We start from the raw sequence: 17,310 nt of genomic DNA, 5'->3' as shown, positions 1-17,310 counted from the left end.
GTGCTAGGCTTGTATCCATTTTAGGCACTATTTAAGCCAGCTATTGTCAGTTGGTTGTGTGGTTCACATTCAGCTTGAAAGCACAACATGCTAATAGTCATGAACCAGTCACTGAAGAGATCCTTGAAAACAGCATTTTGGGTCAGCTATATTTCCAAATTGGGGCAGAGCTTGAAAAGAGGCAAGTGGAAGGCAAATGAAATCATTTGAGGGGAAATGGGATGCACATGAATTCTTACACCCCTTCTCTCATGTAACACCCAAGTGTCATGTTTGAATGTTGCTGTTTCAAACTGTTGGAATTTGCTTTGGCTTACTAATAATTGAGTATGAATTGGTTCAGTTCTGGAATAAACAAATTAGGTGTGGGCAAGGAATCAGCAGTGTTATTTTCAGCACTTCTGATTCCTTGCCCGCACCTAATTTGTTTATTCCAGAACTGAACCAATTCATGCTCCATTATTAGTAAGCCAAAGCAAATTCCAACAGTTTGAAGCAGCAACATTCAAACATGACATCTGGGTGTTACATGAGAGAAGGGGTGTAAGAATCCATGTGCATCACATTTCCCCTCAAATGATTTCATTTGCATTCCACTTGTGAGCAAATGTTTCATGTGAGCATGCATCAATATCTGTGGATGAGAAGGCATTGTGCTTCAGTTTTTGCCATACCTTTAATGTGGAAGGAGATGCTTAACTGTTGTAGCTAATTGCCCCCAAGTTGTACAACTTCCTGGTGCTACATCCAAAGTGCTGTAGGAATTATTCCCATTTGCATGATTTAGATAAATACCCATGCTCTGGTACTGTCAAACCAATCTTGTCACACTCCATGGGGTCTGTGGGTATGCCATTGATAGCTTGTATTTGGGAGCATTATTCAGCACTAGAAGAGTGCAAAATCTTTGTTTTGAATGCTACTTTCTCTCGCTTCACTGGTGTTGAATTATGAAGATACTCACTGAGGATGAAAATCACCATACATTTACCTATGATCTAGTGCTCACAGCACAGGATGTGTTCATAAACTTTCACTATAAAACCTGCTTTGAGAGTATGTTCTGTTTCTGGCTCTTGGCAATGGTCCTTGGCAGCAATTGTGATCAAGGGCATGGTTTCACAAAGTACGTAGTTTGGGAAGTGTGAGAGCTGAACTGTGAATTTGATGAACATACCCCCAAATTTCCCATCAAACAGGTTACCCCATGTACATATTGAACTTGGGGCACCAGGAACTGCATTGGGAATCTGGAAGTTCCCCCACAAATTAAAAGGGAAACTACACCCCTGATTGTGGCAAAAAATCATGCAAGGAAACCAAGATTGAATATGAATGTCACACAGAATGTCTTGAAGATACCACATGTTTGGTAAACATCATGGTTTCTGAAAGTTGATTGCTGCTTGATGGTACCTATTGTCTAAAAATGGTTGCCTTTGGGTATGAATCATTTAGAGATATCAAAACTGAGAAAGTTGGTTTTCATCCATCCATTGTATAAGGCAGCCTTACTCAAACACAATTATTGTTTTGTACTTACCAGGAAAGCATGATATCTGTTGCAAAATGAGAAATTGCCGCTACTGGCATCACTATGTGCAAATCAGAGATTCTCTCTATGCACCAGTGAGATGATATGAACCACAGGATATTCAGTGAATTAATCAATGGAATATGTTAAGTACTGGTTGTGTAAAGCCTACTGCCACTCACTTGTTGAGTGTGTATATTTATTGAAAAAGTAATGGAAACCAGGAAAGCATGGCATTCTGCTGCATAATAAAAATTGCCTATACTGGTGTCACTATGTTCAAATCAGAGATTCCCTCCATGCATCAGTGGGATAATCTGAACCCCAGGGTATTACTTGAATTAAAAAATCAAACATGTTTAGTTCTGGTTGTGCATAGCCTGCCACCATGCACTCATTGGATGCAGATATTTATTGGAAAAGGACTGGACAGAACTGGCATCGCTGGAACACTATCTGCATGACTGTATTGGGTTTGTCACCATTGTCTACCATTTCAGTGTTCGGCCTCTTGGGTGGTAGAGATGTCGATATGCGTGGGTGTTGACATACATGACACCCAGCAGCCAGGTGCGTCGGGTTTTATAAATGGGCTGGGCGGTTCAGATGTCTAGGTTCGGGGTCAAAGCGTGACGGATTACCGCCAACGCATTGCGTGTGTAGGTCGCTGGGGAGCCAGGGTTCTGGGAGCATGACTTAACCTTTGCATTCTGCACACCTTACTGAATGCATTCTTGAACATTGCAGTAATCACTTTTGTGCACTCAACAGAACCTACCTTTTTGTGTTCATTCTGGACTTCTGGGTAACTTCAAGAGTTATTCACGCACTTCAAAAGACTACGATGCACAATGAACCTTTCATTTTTCCACATTGATCCACAACGAACCATGTCACCTTTCGTCGAAAAGAACATAATCCGGCATTTGACCGTTAAGTGCTGCTCGTTCTGCCAGCTTTGCTTTGCCAATTCTGTGCAATATTGTCCGCCCATGGTGCTTTGCCGTCTTCAGAGTTGTATTTCTTGATGTTTTCCGTGTCTGATGGTGCCGAATCCAGTCTGACTGTCATGTGAGGAAGCACTGACCATTGCGCGGGAACCTGAGCTAGCCATCACGTGGTATATTTGCCGGTGCAATTGTGCTTGTTCCCATATACGTAACGCCAAAGGTGGCCGTGACCGCATCAGCCAAATCGGTTCTCCGAAATGGGCCCAGTGTGTAGATGGTTCGCTGCAATGGAATGTGATACAATGGAAAATCCCCGAACCATCTAGTGGAAAGTGGCGCGATTTGGGTCAGTGGAATTTGCAATCACTGTACGCATAGCCGGAAGTTTCAACTTCTTTTCGTGTCACGTCAGAAAAGCCACAATCTGACTTTCACCACAGACTCAGTTTGTGAGTTATCAACCTTGGGGAGTATTGGTACACCAAGCCAAGCATATATATATATATATATATATATATATATATATATATATATATATATATACATATATAGAGGACGTCTTTTTACCGGTTTGGATAAAATCTTATTGGAGCCGCCGTGCGCGAACGTCCTATGCAGCTACTGCCGACCGCATGCAGCGAGCTGTCCAGGAGAGACGTTCGACATGAGCTTCTCAACCTTTCTAAAACACTCTGCATCTGTAATGCTGTCGGCTGTGTTTGGCATCCAAACTTGAGCCGGCGATCCTGGCAGCAAGCATTCCTCCCGAAATAAACCCTTCAGATTGGCCGGCCCCGTTTGCACAGCCTCGGTGCCGGGGCTGGCGAGGATCGCAACACCAGCCGGTGCATCGACTCTGGCACATACCAGAGCTGCATCAGCTGATGTCGGGACGGGGCAGTCAGGCGCACTTGAAGGGGCGTTGAACGGTGATCATTGATAGGCACCGTTGCTCTGATCCGTGCAGGATAAGGGCGTGTCATGTGTTCAGTGCGTGTGTACCAGGTGTCTACGAGCACTTTGCAACGAGAGCGCGACATGGTCCAAGTAACCCACGCGCTGTATAATACCCATCATGAAAGAGGACTGGGCCATAATTTCATCAACAGTCGTTGCAAACGTATTCACCTTGCTGGGCGCAATACGACCATTGTAGGCGGCGGGCCGTAAAGTCCAAATAATCATGATGAGAACCTCCGCAGTTTTGCATCATTAAAAAACCCTGATCTCCAGGCAACCAGCCCCCTCGGTCAGTTCCTGCCGAGGCGCAAATGCCACCCCTGCCCTGCGGGTTTTGTAGAAAACCTCAACAAAGATGCAACTTGGATCAAACGGATAGCTTTGCAGAACGAGCTGGTAGGACTGAGCAGTGAAGGATGATGCAACGTCGTCCAAAATACGCCAACAAACAGGTTTCTCCCCTGAATTGGCACACTTTCAGCTCAAAGTTGGGGGAGGGGGCTGGAGCCCAAGTTGAGGGGGGGGGGGCAACAGAATAGGGGACTACCTCCTTGATAGGCATGCTTTTTGTTTACCAGCAAATTATAAGCTAGAGTATCAGTTGAAAATGCAATTAGAGAGTTAAGTGCATGGTATGTCCAGTGCCTGCAAGTTTCGGGGAATGTTGGAAGCGCTCTGAGCTTCCGACACCATCCGGGTGGCCGCGACAGTCGGCTGCGTCTCTGAGCCTCCGACACCATCCGGGTGGCCGCGACAGTCGGCTGCGTCTCTGAGCCTCCGACACCATCCGGGTGGCCGCGACAGTCGGCTGCGTCTCTGAGCCTCCGACACCATCCGGGTGGCCGCGACAGTCCGGCTGCGTCTCTGAGCCTCCGACACCATCCGGGTGTGCCGCGACAGTCGCTGCGTCTCTGAGCCTCCGACACCATCCGGGTGGCCGCGACAGTCGGCTGCGTCTCTGAGCTTCCGACACCATCCGGGTGGCCGCGACAGTCGGCTGCGTCTCTGAGCCTCCGACACCATCCGGGTGGCCGCGACAGTCGGCTGCGTCTCTGAGCCTCCGACAACCATCCGGGCGGCCGCGACAGTCGGCTGCGTCTCTGAGCCTGCGACACCATCCGGGTGGCCGCGACAGTCGGCTGCGTCTCTGAGCCTCCGACACCATCCGGGTGGCCGCGACAGTCGGCTGCGTCTCTGAGCCTCCGACACCATCCGGGTGGCCGCGACAGTCGGCTGCGTCTCTGAGCCTCCGACACCATCCGGGTGGCCGCGACAGTCGGCTGCGTCTCTGAGCCTCCGACACCATCCGGGTGGCCGCGACAATCGGCTGCGTCTCTGAGCCTCCGACACCATCCGGGTGGCCGCGACAGTCGGCTGCGTCTCTGAGCCTCCGACACCATCCGGGTGGCCGCGACAGTCGGCTGCGTCTCTGAGCCTCCGACACCATCCAGGTGGCCGCGACAGTCGGCTGCGTCTCTGAGCTTCCGACACCATCCGGGCGGCCGCGACAGTCGGCTGCGTCTCTGAGCCTCCGACACCATCCGGGCGGCCGCGACAGTGGGCTGCGACAGTCTGGTGCCCTCACCCACGGCACGTCACCCGCGCACAACCGCCCGACCCTCCCGCTACGGGGTGACCGGTCCGGCCTGTGCCGCAGGCCGGGCGTGGCCGGCTGGACTTGAACTCCCAACGCCACTGGCCGCTGGGTACAGCCCGCTCTCAAAGCGTGATAGGCGCGCTGGCATTGGTGCGGTACGGTGCCTTTATCATGTTTGGGCGGGTGCATTGCCAGCACCAGGCGAGCACTAGCCAGCCAGCCAGCCAGCCAGCCAGCCAGCAGTCCACCGGGCGTCAATGTCTCTGTCAGATCACCCAGTGACCTGGATCGATCCCTGACCGCCGCCTGAGCTGGAGCTGCCACTTGTTCGGCCAACGCCACCGGCCGGCCCGCCGCACGTGAGCCGCCTGGCGAGCGTGACGTGGGAAAAGGGAGGGGGCTGTTGCACGCCTCCAGGCGGCCGGGCACCATCGCGCGCAGTCGTGCGGTCCGCCGCGCACGCGTGCCGTGGAGGGTATGGTGACCTTTTATTGCCCTGTCCGGCATGCGCTCCGACACTAGCGGGCCGGCTGCTGGCCGGGGCCGAGCGGCGGCGGCGTCCTGCTGTTGTGGGCAGGGCTGTTCGGCGAAAAGCCTGGAGCGGAGCCGTGCCAAGCGTCGTGGGCTCGTGTTGTGTCAGTGAAGGCTGGCTTCCGGATGGCCGGCTAGTCGCCGATCGATCGGCAAGCCGCGGAGGTCGGCCAGCCGACCGGGCGGAGAGGGGGGAACGTTGAAAAATACATGGATTCGCACCGCGGGTTCGGTATGCATAAATCCATTCCGTCGATCGGGTCGGCCATGGTTACAGGTTCATATATGCGCTTGATTGATTAAGTACCAAGTTAGAATCACTCATAAATACTCAACATTCACTTGGGCACCACGGACCGTGGCTGGAACTAGTTGAAGTCATGTAGTCAAACACGACCGACCGCCTCCAGTCCTCGGCACGGTTTGGCCCGGGCCCTCACCGCCGGGGGCCCGGCAGGGGTGTCCCTTCTGGGTCACGCTCCCCCGACCTGTCGCCGACCCGGCCGTCCCAGACGTCCGCTTCACTGGCCTCATTGGCCGCGCCTCATTGGGGTCGCCGCCGCTATAAGTGGGGCGGGGGCGGCAGGGGGGTCGCGCCCCCGAGCTGCCCGCCGGGCCTCGACGACGCCGGCTGTCCGCAGGACCGGGCTGAGGCGCCGGCGCTGTCGGACTCGGCCGGCCAAGTCCTGGATGTGCACGTCCGCGACGAGGTGGCGGCGAGGGCCCCATTCAGAGATTGTCCCACTTCCTCGTGAGTCATTCCCCAGACAGAGAAGGCTCCTTCGTCTGCCCTGTCACCCGACGTCTCTTCTGTTCTTGGAATGTGTCCAGGCACGCTTTGTGGGTCTGGAGATTAGGTCACTGAAGGAGAAAGGGCATGCGTCTTTATTTATACCACGCCTCCGTTTGTCTGAGGCGGCCACGCCGTCGTCACTGCTCAAGTGCACATCCTTTGAAGGGACTGGTGTTGGTTTTTGCGAGGCTGGTGTGTTCATGCTTTGACGCGCATTTCGTCCCCCGCGAGGATGCAAATGCTCCGGCGCTTTGCTACATTAATCCCACGTCGTTATTTACCGATTCGGAAGGGGTCGTGAATAAGCTAGTCCGGAGCGGGGCTTGGCATGCTGATGCAGCCACGCTGTCGACTGTTTGGGTATCTTTGCGTACAAACGTGACCTGTTATTGTCACAACAATGCCAGTCGCTGGTAACATGTGAGCGGAAACCGTACTGTTTTACGCCGTCTGTTTATTGTCGCTCTACTGTTTACCGTGGTTGTATTTTTAAGAAGCCAAAATACGTCCGCGGATGTGGCGCTCCCCGCCCTCTTCCCGTTACTGGAAATTACGATACGACATCCAGCCGGCGGTGCTCGGCGGCTCGTACCAAGACAAACACGCCGATCGGACGAGGCGTCCTCGCGGCCTGGAAACCCACGCTGTCGCTCCGTCGTCGGGGGCATGACGACGCTGTCGCTCCGTCGTCGGTGGCATGAAGCATTGGCGGCCGTGGCGGGAGGGGGCTCGACTGTTCCGTCGCTGTGTTGGGGCACGCTCCTGGCGGGACGGACGCTTGTCTACCGACGCGGTGCTGTTACGTCTCCGTCGCTGTGTTGGGGCACGCTCCTGGCGGGACGGACGCTTGTCTACCGGCGCAATGCTGTTACGTCTTTGCCGTGCTGTAAGGCGCAGCGTGCGAGAAATGAGGCGTTTAACGATGCTGGTGCTGGTTTGTGATCAGGCACCTCCAAGCCGTATGGTGGTCTCTTTGTTCTGATTACCAAAGCTTTGTCGCATCCTGGCACGTGAAGGCACGTTTGCTCGCATGTGCGTCCAGGGGTGGCGGGGATAGTCACTGGCCTCTCCTTCCTCACAGCGGCGCGAGGCATGCCGCCGCTGTCCAGGAAGCCGCGCACGGGGGCACTCGGGGTCAGCGGGCCGGCCGGCGCCGCCGCCTGGCCCGCCTCCAGCCACGTGGCCATATCGCCTCAGCTATTTCCAGGTCTGCGTGCCGCGATCATGTCCGGCCTGCTTGGCCCGGCTGCTGTGGAGCCGGCGGGACTGACGGCTCAAGCTTGGCGCGCTTTGTTGGCGGGCTTTTCCGGGACAGCGGTCGCATCAGCCGAGACAGTGCTGGTCTTAATGGGCCTTCCGACGGCTGCTTTGTGCCCGGTAGCCAGACTCACATCTGTTTCCACTCGACGTGCGCCTCAGGTTAGCGGAGAAGAGGTTCTTTTGTGGTGGTTGGGCAATTGGGCTGAGGCTTTCCCAAATGGCGAAGTCTGCACCAGACCAGCTCGTTAAATAGTGCTGCGAGGGGCTGAAACGAAGAACGAATAACGTTATTAAATGTTTCCGCTGGTCGCGAGGGCAGACCAAAGTTACCGATGGCCAGTGTGCCTGCCTGGCCAGCTGGCAGCTTCTGAGTGCCGAGCGTGGTCCAGCTCACCCGGACGTCCGATCGCCAACTTCGACGGGGCTCGATTCTCGGAACGACCGTCTTTGCGCAGTTGGACACGGGGGCGCGTCAGCTGGACACGGTAGCGCGCGCCCCGTGCTCCGCACCGTCCACGGGTTGCCCCCGCGTGTTCGGCCTCTCCCCGCCGGGTCACGCGGCGGCGGCCAGACGGCGGTGACGTCGTCGGACCGTTCCGCTCCAGATGCGGCCGTCTGTGGCCGGCGCGCCGCGCCCCGGCAGCGTGACCTGCCGGCGTGCCTGCGGTTGCGGCGGCGGTCGCGGCGGTGACCGGCCCGTGCCCGGTGGCGGCGCGCGCCCGGCCGGAGCGCGTGCTGCCGCCGCGGACGCGGAAACTGCGGCCGCCGCGGGCCGGCGGCTGGCGGCCGGCCAGCGGCGCTATACACAGCCGCCGCCGCCGCCGCCGCCGCTCCCGCCCAGGTGACAGTCGACTGCGAGCCGCCGTCCCGGGCGTCGGCACGACCTCGGGTCACCGCCGTCAGCGGTCGGGAGGGCATACGCTAGGGAGGGCCGCGGGCCGCCGCCAGTGCCGCGCCGGAGACGCCGCGAACGTCAGACGCGACCGGAGGCGCTCGGGAGGGCAGCGCCGCCGACGCCGCTGGAGACGGTCCGCGTCGGTGTGGCGACCTCGGGTCACGGGCGCCGAGGCGGAGAGCGCGCCGCAGCGACCGACGAGAGGGGACAGCGAAGGACGGGAGACCGCTGCCGCCCGTCGTCAGCTGTGTGGACTGGCGACAGTCGGTCGGCTTTCCTGCCGAGGACATGATGGGCATGTGCCAGCGGAGGGAAGTCATATCAAGATAGCGAAGATTTCAAGTGAGAAACGTGCTCCGCACATTCCATTGCAGCTGACTGGTATTGACGTCATCGCAGATATGCTGCCCAGGTAATCCTCTGTGCGATGTATCGCACATGCTCCAGACCGTGGCGGCTTTCGTGTCATGGTTCCGTGGATGGTTGTTCGATTCCCTTTCCTCTCGAAGTCCTGCTTTGGAGCTCCGAAAATCCCTTCCTTTAGAGGTATCTGATAAATAGCCCTTGCCTGGGCCCTCTGAGCTCAAGAACATGTCATTTCCTGATCGTTTCTTTCGCCCGCTCCCAGTAACTGCTGATGTGATGCTCTCTTCTGGAGACCCGCACACATGACACGTCCGTGGAGCTGCGGTTGCATGACCTCGCCAGCTTCGTGTTCAGCACTCAGTCATCTGTAGATACGCCGCGCTGTGCAGTGTTCCTGCGCCCTGCATCCAGCCACCCCTCTGGATCCAGAACGTCACGCTTTTTCATCAGGCATCCAGACAATTCTCATCTCCTCGCCGGACTGACGCGGCGCCTTCGCATGGCGTCGTCCCCGCTTCAGTCACCCGGTCGGTGACTGTCCGCTGTGGGGGGTGGCTCCGGTGTCCACCCCGCGAGCCCGACGCTGGCGTCTGCCACCGGCGGCGCCCGTCTTACCATGTGCCACATCTGCTGGCCGTCGGAGCCGGACCTGAGCGCCGTTCCAGCGCCGTTTCAGTGTCTGAGCACCGATCCAGCGCCGTTCGGCCTGACTGAGGGGGGTCTGCCGGCGCGGCCGGCCGAGCCTTCCGCCGCCCGGTCATGCGGCCAGGCGGCCCCGTTAGTGGGCCAGCACGGGACAGACGCGGTACTTCAGCGGCCGGCGCCGACTTCGGGCGCGAGATACGAGCCGGCTCGGGGCGGCGGCAGCGGTGAGCGGCTGCGAGCGCGGCGGGGGCCTCAGCCCGGCCGGGCATATTGGCCGTGAAGAGTGAGCTGCTAAGACGCCGTCGTCATAACAGACTCGGTTAGGCTGCGTGCCGGCCCGGCGGCCCGAAATAGCCGACGTGAATCAGTGCTTGGTCGGGTTATCGTCTGCAGGTGGCTGGTCTGTTTGGCGGCGGGCGGGCGGAGCGGCGGAGACGGACGCGCCGGCGTCCGCGAGGGAGGGAAGGGGGGTTGGGATTCTGCAACGCCGTCCTCCGCACGGCGCGGGCGCTCGGCCCGCTCTGGCTGAGGGGTGGTGTTGTGGTAGCCGGCTGCGTATTTGTGGGGGTTGAGCCAGGCTGCCAAGTTGTTTGAACGTTTTTACCGGGTTTACGAGGGAAAGAATGCACGGTTTACGTAGGATGTCGGCCCACATTGCAGGTGTGAAGAGTGCCGCAATGTTTTCAGTGGGAATGCAACGTGGGCTAAGCCCTGGAATATTTGTTCCTTGCTCCGTATTTTATGCTTATGACCTCTGTTCTCCCCTTAGGTGAAGGCGAGGGATAGGGTAAATGCTTTGCGAGATACGTGCTTGGGAAAAGACAGACCGTTTGGCGTATCTCGTTGATTACTATCCGTCTTGATGTTGGGTTGGTCACACTAGCTCCGCTTTGAAGGCATTTTTGCAACGAATAACGACACGAAACTAACTTAATCACGGCTTGTATTGGAGTGCTATGCTTTCTAAACACCCTTTGGCCCCTCACCCACCTTTCCAAGCCCCTTTACGAAGCGGGCCTTGTGTGTAACGTCAGAGCTTTTCTTGGCTTGCGTCTCCAATTAAGCTTTGAAATGTTTTACAGTCCTGGCTGAGACGATTTGCAGCTGGATCGGAATTTGGGTTTTCTACGCCTAGGTTGGCGAGAACAAAGACGTATTGGAGGACACGCAATTAGAGAAAGCACGCAAACCTGGCCACATTTACAAGCACACAGAAATACGTTGAGATTGAAGTTCAGCCTATGTAGTCACCTGTTGATTATGAGCAAACTTAATGTCTTGCCATGACTCACAGGAACGTGACCAATCACAGACATAATGTGGCGTAACTGAACTGACATAAAACAGCAACATCACATGACGTAACATAATAGACATGACACATCAACCTAACACGACGCCCTTATGACTCCACATGAACATAATTCCATATTCCAGTGTTCTCTATACATGCATAGCTCGTTCGGAAAGCAAACTGCACCCCATTAAGCGATGCGCGTATGTACATTAAAGTACGACTTTATCCATACATGTTCCCTAGGTTACAAATACTATCTTCATCGCACTAGAGTCAGGCCCTAGAAACGTCACACGTATATCCAGGAGTGACTAATAAATAGATTGTGGTGACTTTTCTGGTGGTGACTTCCAACTTTTCACTGGTGGTGACTTCCAGCAAACAATATAGGGCCATGAGCTGAGGTGGAATGAGTCTTATCTACCTGTCTGTCAGACTCTTGACGTGTTTTCTGGGAGTCTTTCTTTTTAAAGGTACAAGTCAGCGGATGGCCGTGGATTATGAGCTTTAAGCTACCACAGTGTCATCCCGTCGTATGGCGTCAGACTGATCCTTCATAGCTCAATCCTGCACCTTTCCTGACCACAATTGTGTGCCCTTTTGTCGCAGCTGAACTTGTCAGAACATTGAGACATTATTCATCATGTTCCATCTTTCCTATCTGTTATGTCTGGCCTGCCTGCCTGTCAGCATGTTTATACCGTCAATCAACAGGCCCGCTCGTCCTTTCGTGGTGTTCTTTTTCTTCGCTTTTTTAATGGCACTCCTCTTTCAGTTTCCTCGCCCTTTTTGAGTGTCTTCTTCTGATCCCCATTCGTCTCACAAGAGGCTGTGAATAGCTGAGCCAACAAACAGATCTAGTGGCAGTCACCCGGGCGCGTCTACCTTCAACACATAAAACGTTTTCAGTTCGCACGACTCGTTCCGTTTTCCGTCCGGATGGAGCGCGCTAGATCGACACTGTTCCGTCGCCCGCGTGCGCGTTGCTACACGTAGTCTCCTGACGTCTCCCAGCGAGGGCGATTTCCTTTCAGCGTTCAGGTCGGTTGAAATGAGGTTTGCTCTCGACCAAGCGCAAACGGGCCGCCGAATTGTGCCCCAGCGCCATGTCAAGGCCCAATTGATCCTGATGTGGTGAGCCCTTTCCCTGGGGACTGAGGGGCAAGTGCGCGTGTCTTCCGGCTGCTCGTTTACCTCTCTTACCCGCTACCCGTTATTTTAATAAAGCGATGCCTTGGTAAAGTTTGTATCTGCTTTCTAGGCATTTATTGTGCATTTGACGGTTTGCATATTGTTTGTCGTCATGCCATAGGTGTGGGGCGCGTAACCACCCACTGACATTTTGCCAGCGAGGCTTTGTAGCGCACACGGTGGTGATTCTAGTCGACTTCCAGCTTCAAAACGCATGCAAATTGCTCTGCTTTATACCCAAGACCTGAAGCGTTTTCCCCGCCCAGCTCAGTTTCCATTTCTCAGCCTCCCAGTCAATTTTACCCAGCTCGTCTGTTGTTTCGCTGTCTGCCATCTGGAAAACAAATTATTCCCAGCGCTCGGCTCTGCCAACGGCACACAGGCTTCCTCGGAGCGACCGGGTCCTGGAGGCGGGAAAACCGAGCGCGCGCCGGCGCCAGCGCAGCGCTCGACTGTATACGACGCCGAGGTTCCCGGAGCCGGCTTCGTCGCTCCCCTACGCAGCGGAGACTCTGGCGCTGGACGGGGGGGGGGGGGGGGGGAGCGGCGGGGTCGCTCTGTCGGTCCCGAGCCCGACACGTCCTGTCCGAGTCCGTCCCGGCCCGCTGGAGCGGCGTCCGCCGGCGCGACGCGACACCGCTGGCCGACCGGCTGTGACCGGGTCGGGGGTCACCTGTCCACCCGCCGGCCTGTCGCGGGGCGCGCCGCCGGCCCGGACGCCGGTTGTGGGGGGCATTGTTCACGCGCTGGCCGGCGGCCAGGTCGCGGCTGCGGAAGGTCGCCCTGTGACGTCACGCCCACGTCAGAGGGCTTTCTGGGGCGGCGACGCGTGGTCGGGCTTTGCGGTGATCTGCGCGCTCGGCTGGTCCGCGTCATGCGACTGACCGGCGGCCTTTGTGCCCCGCCGGACTAGACGACGAATGGGATCGGCCCATTATCGGTGTTATCGTGCTCAACGGTGGAAGACTTCCGTCGCGTGGGGCAAGCCGTTCTGCACCGGAGGAACATTGAGAGTGCGGCTCATGTGTATGCTTTATTGGCTGTGTAAACAGACGCCGTGATAACGATGTCTTGATTTGATCCATGTGGGAATGACACGGAAATGCAAGGAGACAGGGCTATGCACCGGAACCCCACTGGTGAAGGCTCAGACCTTTGGGTCTGGCCCCCATGAGCGACCCGCCGACGCCGCCCGAGCGAGACCCGGCGACACGACGTGACCAAGTGACGTCACCGGGTCAGAGGTCACGTGTCGGCTGGAGGCCAGCAGGAGTCGGGAGCGGAGTCCCGGTGCGAATGGTATCCACGTGTTGTGGGCCCCGTGGGGAAATATGATCTGCTGGGAGCGGCGCAGGAGAGCTGATCAGGCTCATTACTGACTGGCGGTGAGGAAACGCGCCGCGCTTAGATATTTCGGTGAGATGATGGGTAGTCGTGCTGGCATCCTGGAAGCGTGGCATAAAGCATGCTATTTTAAAACACTGTATGTTGCTGCTCTCTTGGCGGCATGGGATGGCCGTGGTGCGCCCCCGCGCCCACATCCACCCCCTCCCAGTTTGTTGAGGAGGCTGGTGACTTATTCTGCGCGACAGGAGCCGACTGAGCCTAGGCTTGCCAACCTGTTGGAAACCTGATTGAACGGAAGTGGTCGACCGCCGTCGCCGTCCGTGTCAGCGGCAGCGAGCGGCTCCACTTGGCCCCATGTCGGACGGACCGAGCGGGGCTCTGTCGGCGGACCCTGGGGGCGCCGGCGCCGGCTCCCACCGGGCTGGAGCTGCCCCCGCGCCGGCTCGGACCCACGGCCGCCGGCGGGACGCCTGAAATAGCGCGCCGGGTGACGGGCGCTGCGACCCCGACAGCCGGCGGCGGTGTTCTGGTGCAGCGGCGCATGTGCGCGCACCGTCCAGCGGTCGGACCCCGGCACCGACCGACCGGCCCGTGAGAGGTCGGAATGACGCTGTTTCCGCAGCGTCCGTGTCCGATTTCGTTGAAGCTGTTACCGATGGGTGGCTGCGTGCCAGCGGCGGTGATGAGCGCCGAAAAACTTCTCGCGTGGGGCGGGAAGGTGTGGACTGACGAGCATCCCCGGCTAGTCTGGACCCACGGGTGAGGTGGTCATAGATGGAAGTGGAATGCGCTCTGGAAATCAATGGTCGGAAATGGTTATCGAAGTGTGACAGATCGAAGTGTGTATGTGACTTTGATAGGTGATTGGTGTTGTTCTTGCGAAGAAAGCCTCGCCAATAGCAGCACGGACACAAACGTAAGGGGTGCTGTGATGAAGCCACGCACTGCTATTTTCTGAACTTGCTGCCAAAATTATGCTTTCTGGATTCAGACTAAAAGGGAGTTACTTTCTGAAATGACTTTTTGGCCGCATACACACGCCCGGCCCAGCCTTTGCCAACGTGTCGACAACATCGTGCAGTCTCCTTCCCCACCTGTCATCCACTTGCTGCCGGTCTTAATCAGCTCGGTCAGCGCCGCGTCCTTGATGCTCAGCGCGGGCCGCCGCTGGCTGCCGGCGCTGTGGCACCGCGCTCACAGTCGCGCCAACTCCTCGCGAGCCTGGCCAGCCGCGACGGCGATGTTGTCAGCTGTCGCGGTGTTTTGGTGAGTGAGCGGTGAGCCTCCGCCGCGGCGTGAGGCCCTCGCCGTGGTGTGGGGGTCGCGAAGCTGCTTCGCGCCTGATGGCACGCAGGGACGAGGCCGCCTGCGGCGGCATGGGAGCGGGCCTCGTGTAGGGTGGTGTACCGTTACGTCCGTGCGTCGCCGTATCGCGCGGACAGTTTGTTGGATATCGCGCGGACAGTTTGTTGGATATCGCGCGGACAGTTTGTTGGATGTCGGTGTAGAGCAGGTGACCTTCCACGCCTCCAGAGGGGGTGTCCGCTTCAGCGCATTGTCCGTCGTCAGGCTTGCAGTTACCTGTGGCGGCGAGATAGGTCTGAGTGGTGAATTGTGCGCACGGTTAAGCGCCTGCCGTTGGTGATCTTCGTCTTAATCGACCGTACGCGATGGTCGACCGTATCGACCGTATGGCGACGCGCATGGTCGATTGCGACCGAACGCGTCGTCCGCCGTGCACCACCGGGGCTCACGCGCCACTAACGTGGATATGTCAACGCGCAATGATGCGTTCATCCAAGTTCCATAGAAGCCATTCGTGTTATCGCCCACGCGATATGGATGGCGAACCCATCTCCATGGCGATGCAGAGTGGGCGTCCTCGCATCATTGCTTGGGAGCCATTGCGTTACGAGATGATTCCTGTTCGGGGAATCAGTTCGTTCGTGGCATCACCCAGGCATGTCGGGGCAGCGCAAACGCCTTGCCATCGCATTTCGGTGATATTCCAATATTCCCATGGACCCTTGCTGTGTGTTATGAGCTTGTCTGCGGGATATGAGCGTGAACGTTGATGCCCTTGAAGGCATTCGTGGCGCAGTTCCGCCGTCTCGCAGCTGAATGATGCGGATGTTTAGAGGGCGCGTTCCGGGAAGTTGACTCGGTGTGATGCTGGTCGATTATTCGATCTGGAAATAGGGAGATGTTAGTCATCCTAGCATTGTATAAAGGATCGCCTTTGTCACGGACTTTGTGTGAGGCGCGTCTTCTCGGTGGAAGTTGCAAGATAGTCTGCAGCCTCAGCAGGGATGGCTAGTTATCAATGTCACGTTGATATGAGTCAGTGTGGCGTATGGAAATGTATGTGTACTTCCTGATCTGTATTTTATGGCTTTGCAAAAGTGTGATCCGTTTGGAAATCGCGCAGGGGCTATAGGATTGAAGCAAGGCGAATATTCATTATTCCACGACAAACCTGGGCTGTTCTGAGTTCGCACTACACATTTGTACGCGTCGCCAAAAGACGCGTTTCCCACTCATCCTGCCAGTCGCCTCTGCCAATCGCAAATCACCACTCATTCTGGAGCCGTCCAAGGACTGTCTCTGCATTGCCTGTCCATGTGGGCGGCTCAGCTGGAGTCAGGCGTTCTCAGTCGTACCGAGCCGTCTGACCGCCAGCCGTCAGCCGTCGTACCGGCTGACCCAGGGAGCGGACTCAGGGGCTGGTAAATCTGAGAGCACCTGCGCCTCACTCTCCCCCACATACCAGATTGACCGGGTGGCGTCTGAGGTGAGGGGGACTTCCGGCGGGACGGCTGCCAGCGCGCCTCGTCGCCCCTTGGAGAATTCGGGGGAGGGCGAGCAGGTTGGTGAGGAATGCGTATGTCCCTACCCACTTCGTAACGCCGACTGGAGAGGGGGGGATTTGGATGCCATCCGGAGTCCCGTCTCCCCATGTATTGCCCACTTTTGGGACCAGAGGCGGCTAATTTGATGTCACCTGGTGCGGCCGCGCCACCTGGGTTTTCGCCTGCTGTGGCCCTTATCCGCCTCGTACCGCAGCCCGACCGGACCGCGCGTGGGGGCGGGGGAGGGGCTCTTGTCGCTCGGCGTGTCGATCAAAGGCGCGCGCGCCGCCGCCGGCGCCGCACGCCCCGACGCCGGTCGGCAGTCGGCGCTGACCGGTCTGTGGGGCGGAGCGTCGCCGCGAGTCGTCGTGATCTGACCTGACTTAACTCGCCGGCGCCGGTCGTGATCTGACCTCACCTGACCTGCCGGCGCCGGTCGGCGGCGCGCCGCTGACGGCGCAGCTACAGCTGCGGGGAGCGGCCGCGTCCCCGCCGCCACCGCAGGCAGGTGCCGGTCGTGTTGACACGACGGTCCAGCCGCCGCCATGCTGCGGAGCCAGCCGCCGGCGGCGGTGGCCCATCGCTTTGGCCGATCGTGTTTGGGTTGGGCGGAGGACGGCCGGCTCTGTGCGGTCCGGCCCGGCCCGGCCCGTCCGGCCCGGCCCGCCCCGGCTCGGCTCGACTCGACTCGGCCCGATTGATCCATCCGGCCTGGCAGCGCGGCCGGCCAGGCCGGCTGCGCAGTGCGCCGCCGCCCCGGCCGCCGCCCCGTCGCGCCGGGTCACAGCACGGTCCCGGGCTGGGTCGCCAGGTCACGCCGCAGCCCTGGGGCATTCTCCGCCGCCGTTGACCGACCGGCCTCCGCGGTCGGCGCCGCGCCGTCGCTGGCGACGTGGCTGGTCGATAGGCGGAGCGCCGCCGGCTGCGGCGGCGGTGGCGGTGGCGGCGGCGAGCGGGTGGGCGAACGGGCTGGCGGGCTGGCGGGCTCACCTGGCTGGGCCTGGGAGCCCTAGACCCTCCCCTTGCTGGGGGGGGGGGGGGGAGGGGAGACGCTGCTCTGGGTCGATTGTCGCAGGTGGCTGTCAGCGAGCCCCC

General features: G+C 58.1%; 1 protein-coding gene across 1 annotated transcript in view; it reads left to right on the top strand.

The window, feature by feature from the left end:
• Positions 1 to 8,516: 8,516 nt before the first annotated feature.
• The window catches only part of LOC119100747 (uncharacterized), a 66,600-nt gene continuing 57,806 nt past the window's right edge, over positions 8,517 to 17,310 (top strand). The window contains exon 1 of the mRNA XM_037223861.1: positions 8,517 to 8,932. Within this exon, the coding sequence (XP_037079756.1) occupies positions 8,922 to 8,932 (11 nt within the window). The 5' untranslated portion in view covers positions 8,517 to 8,921. The remainder of the gene's footprint in view (positions 8,933 to 17,310) is intronic.

The sequence above is a fragment of the Pollicipes pollicipes genome, unplaced genomic scaffold (assembly GCF_011947565.3).
Source record: "Pollicipes pollicipes isolate AB1234 unplaced genomic scaffold, Ppol_2.1 Scaffold_2555;HRSCAF=2994_pilon_pilon_pilon, whole genome shotgun sequence".
Taxonomy (NCBI): Eukaryota; Metazoa; Arthropoda; class Thecostraca; order Pollicipedomorpha; family Pollicipedidae; genus Pollicipes; species Pollicipes pollicipes.
This window is presented reverse-complemented; position numbering and strand designations above follow the sequence as displayed.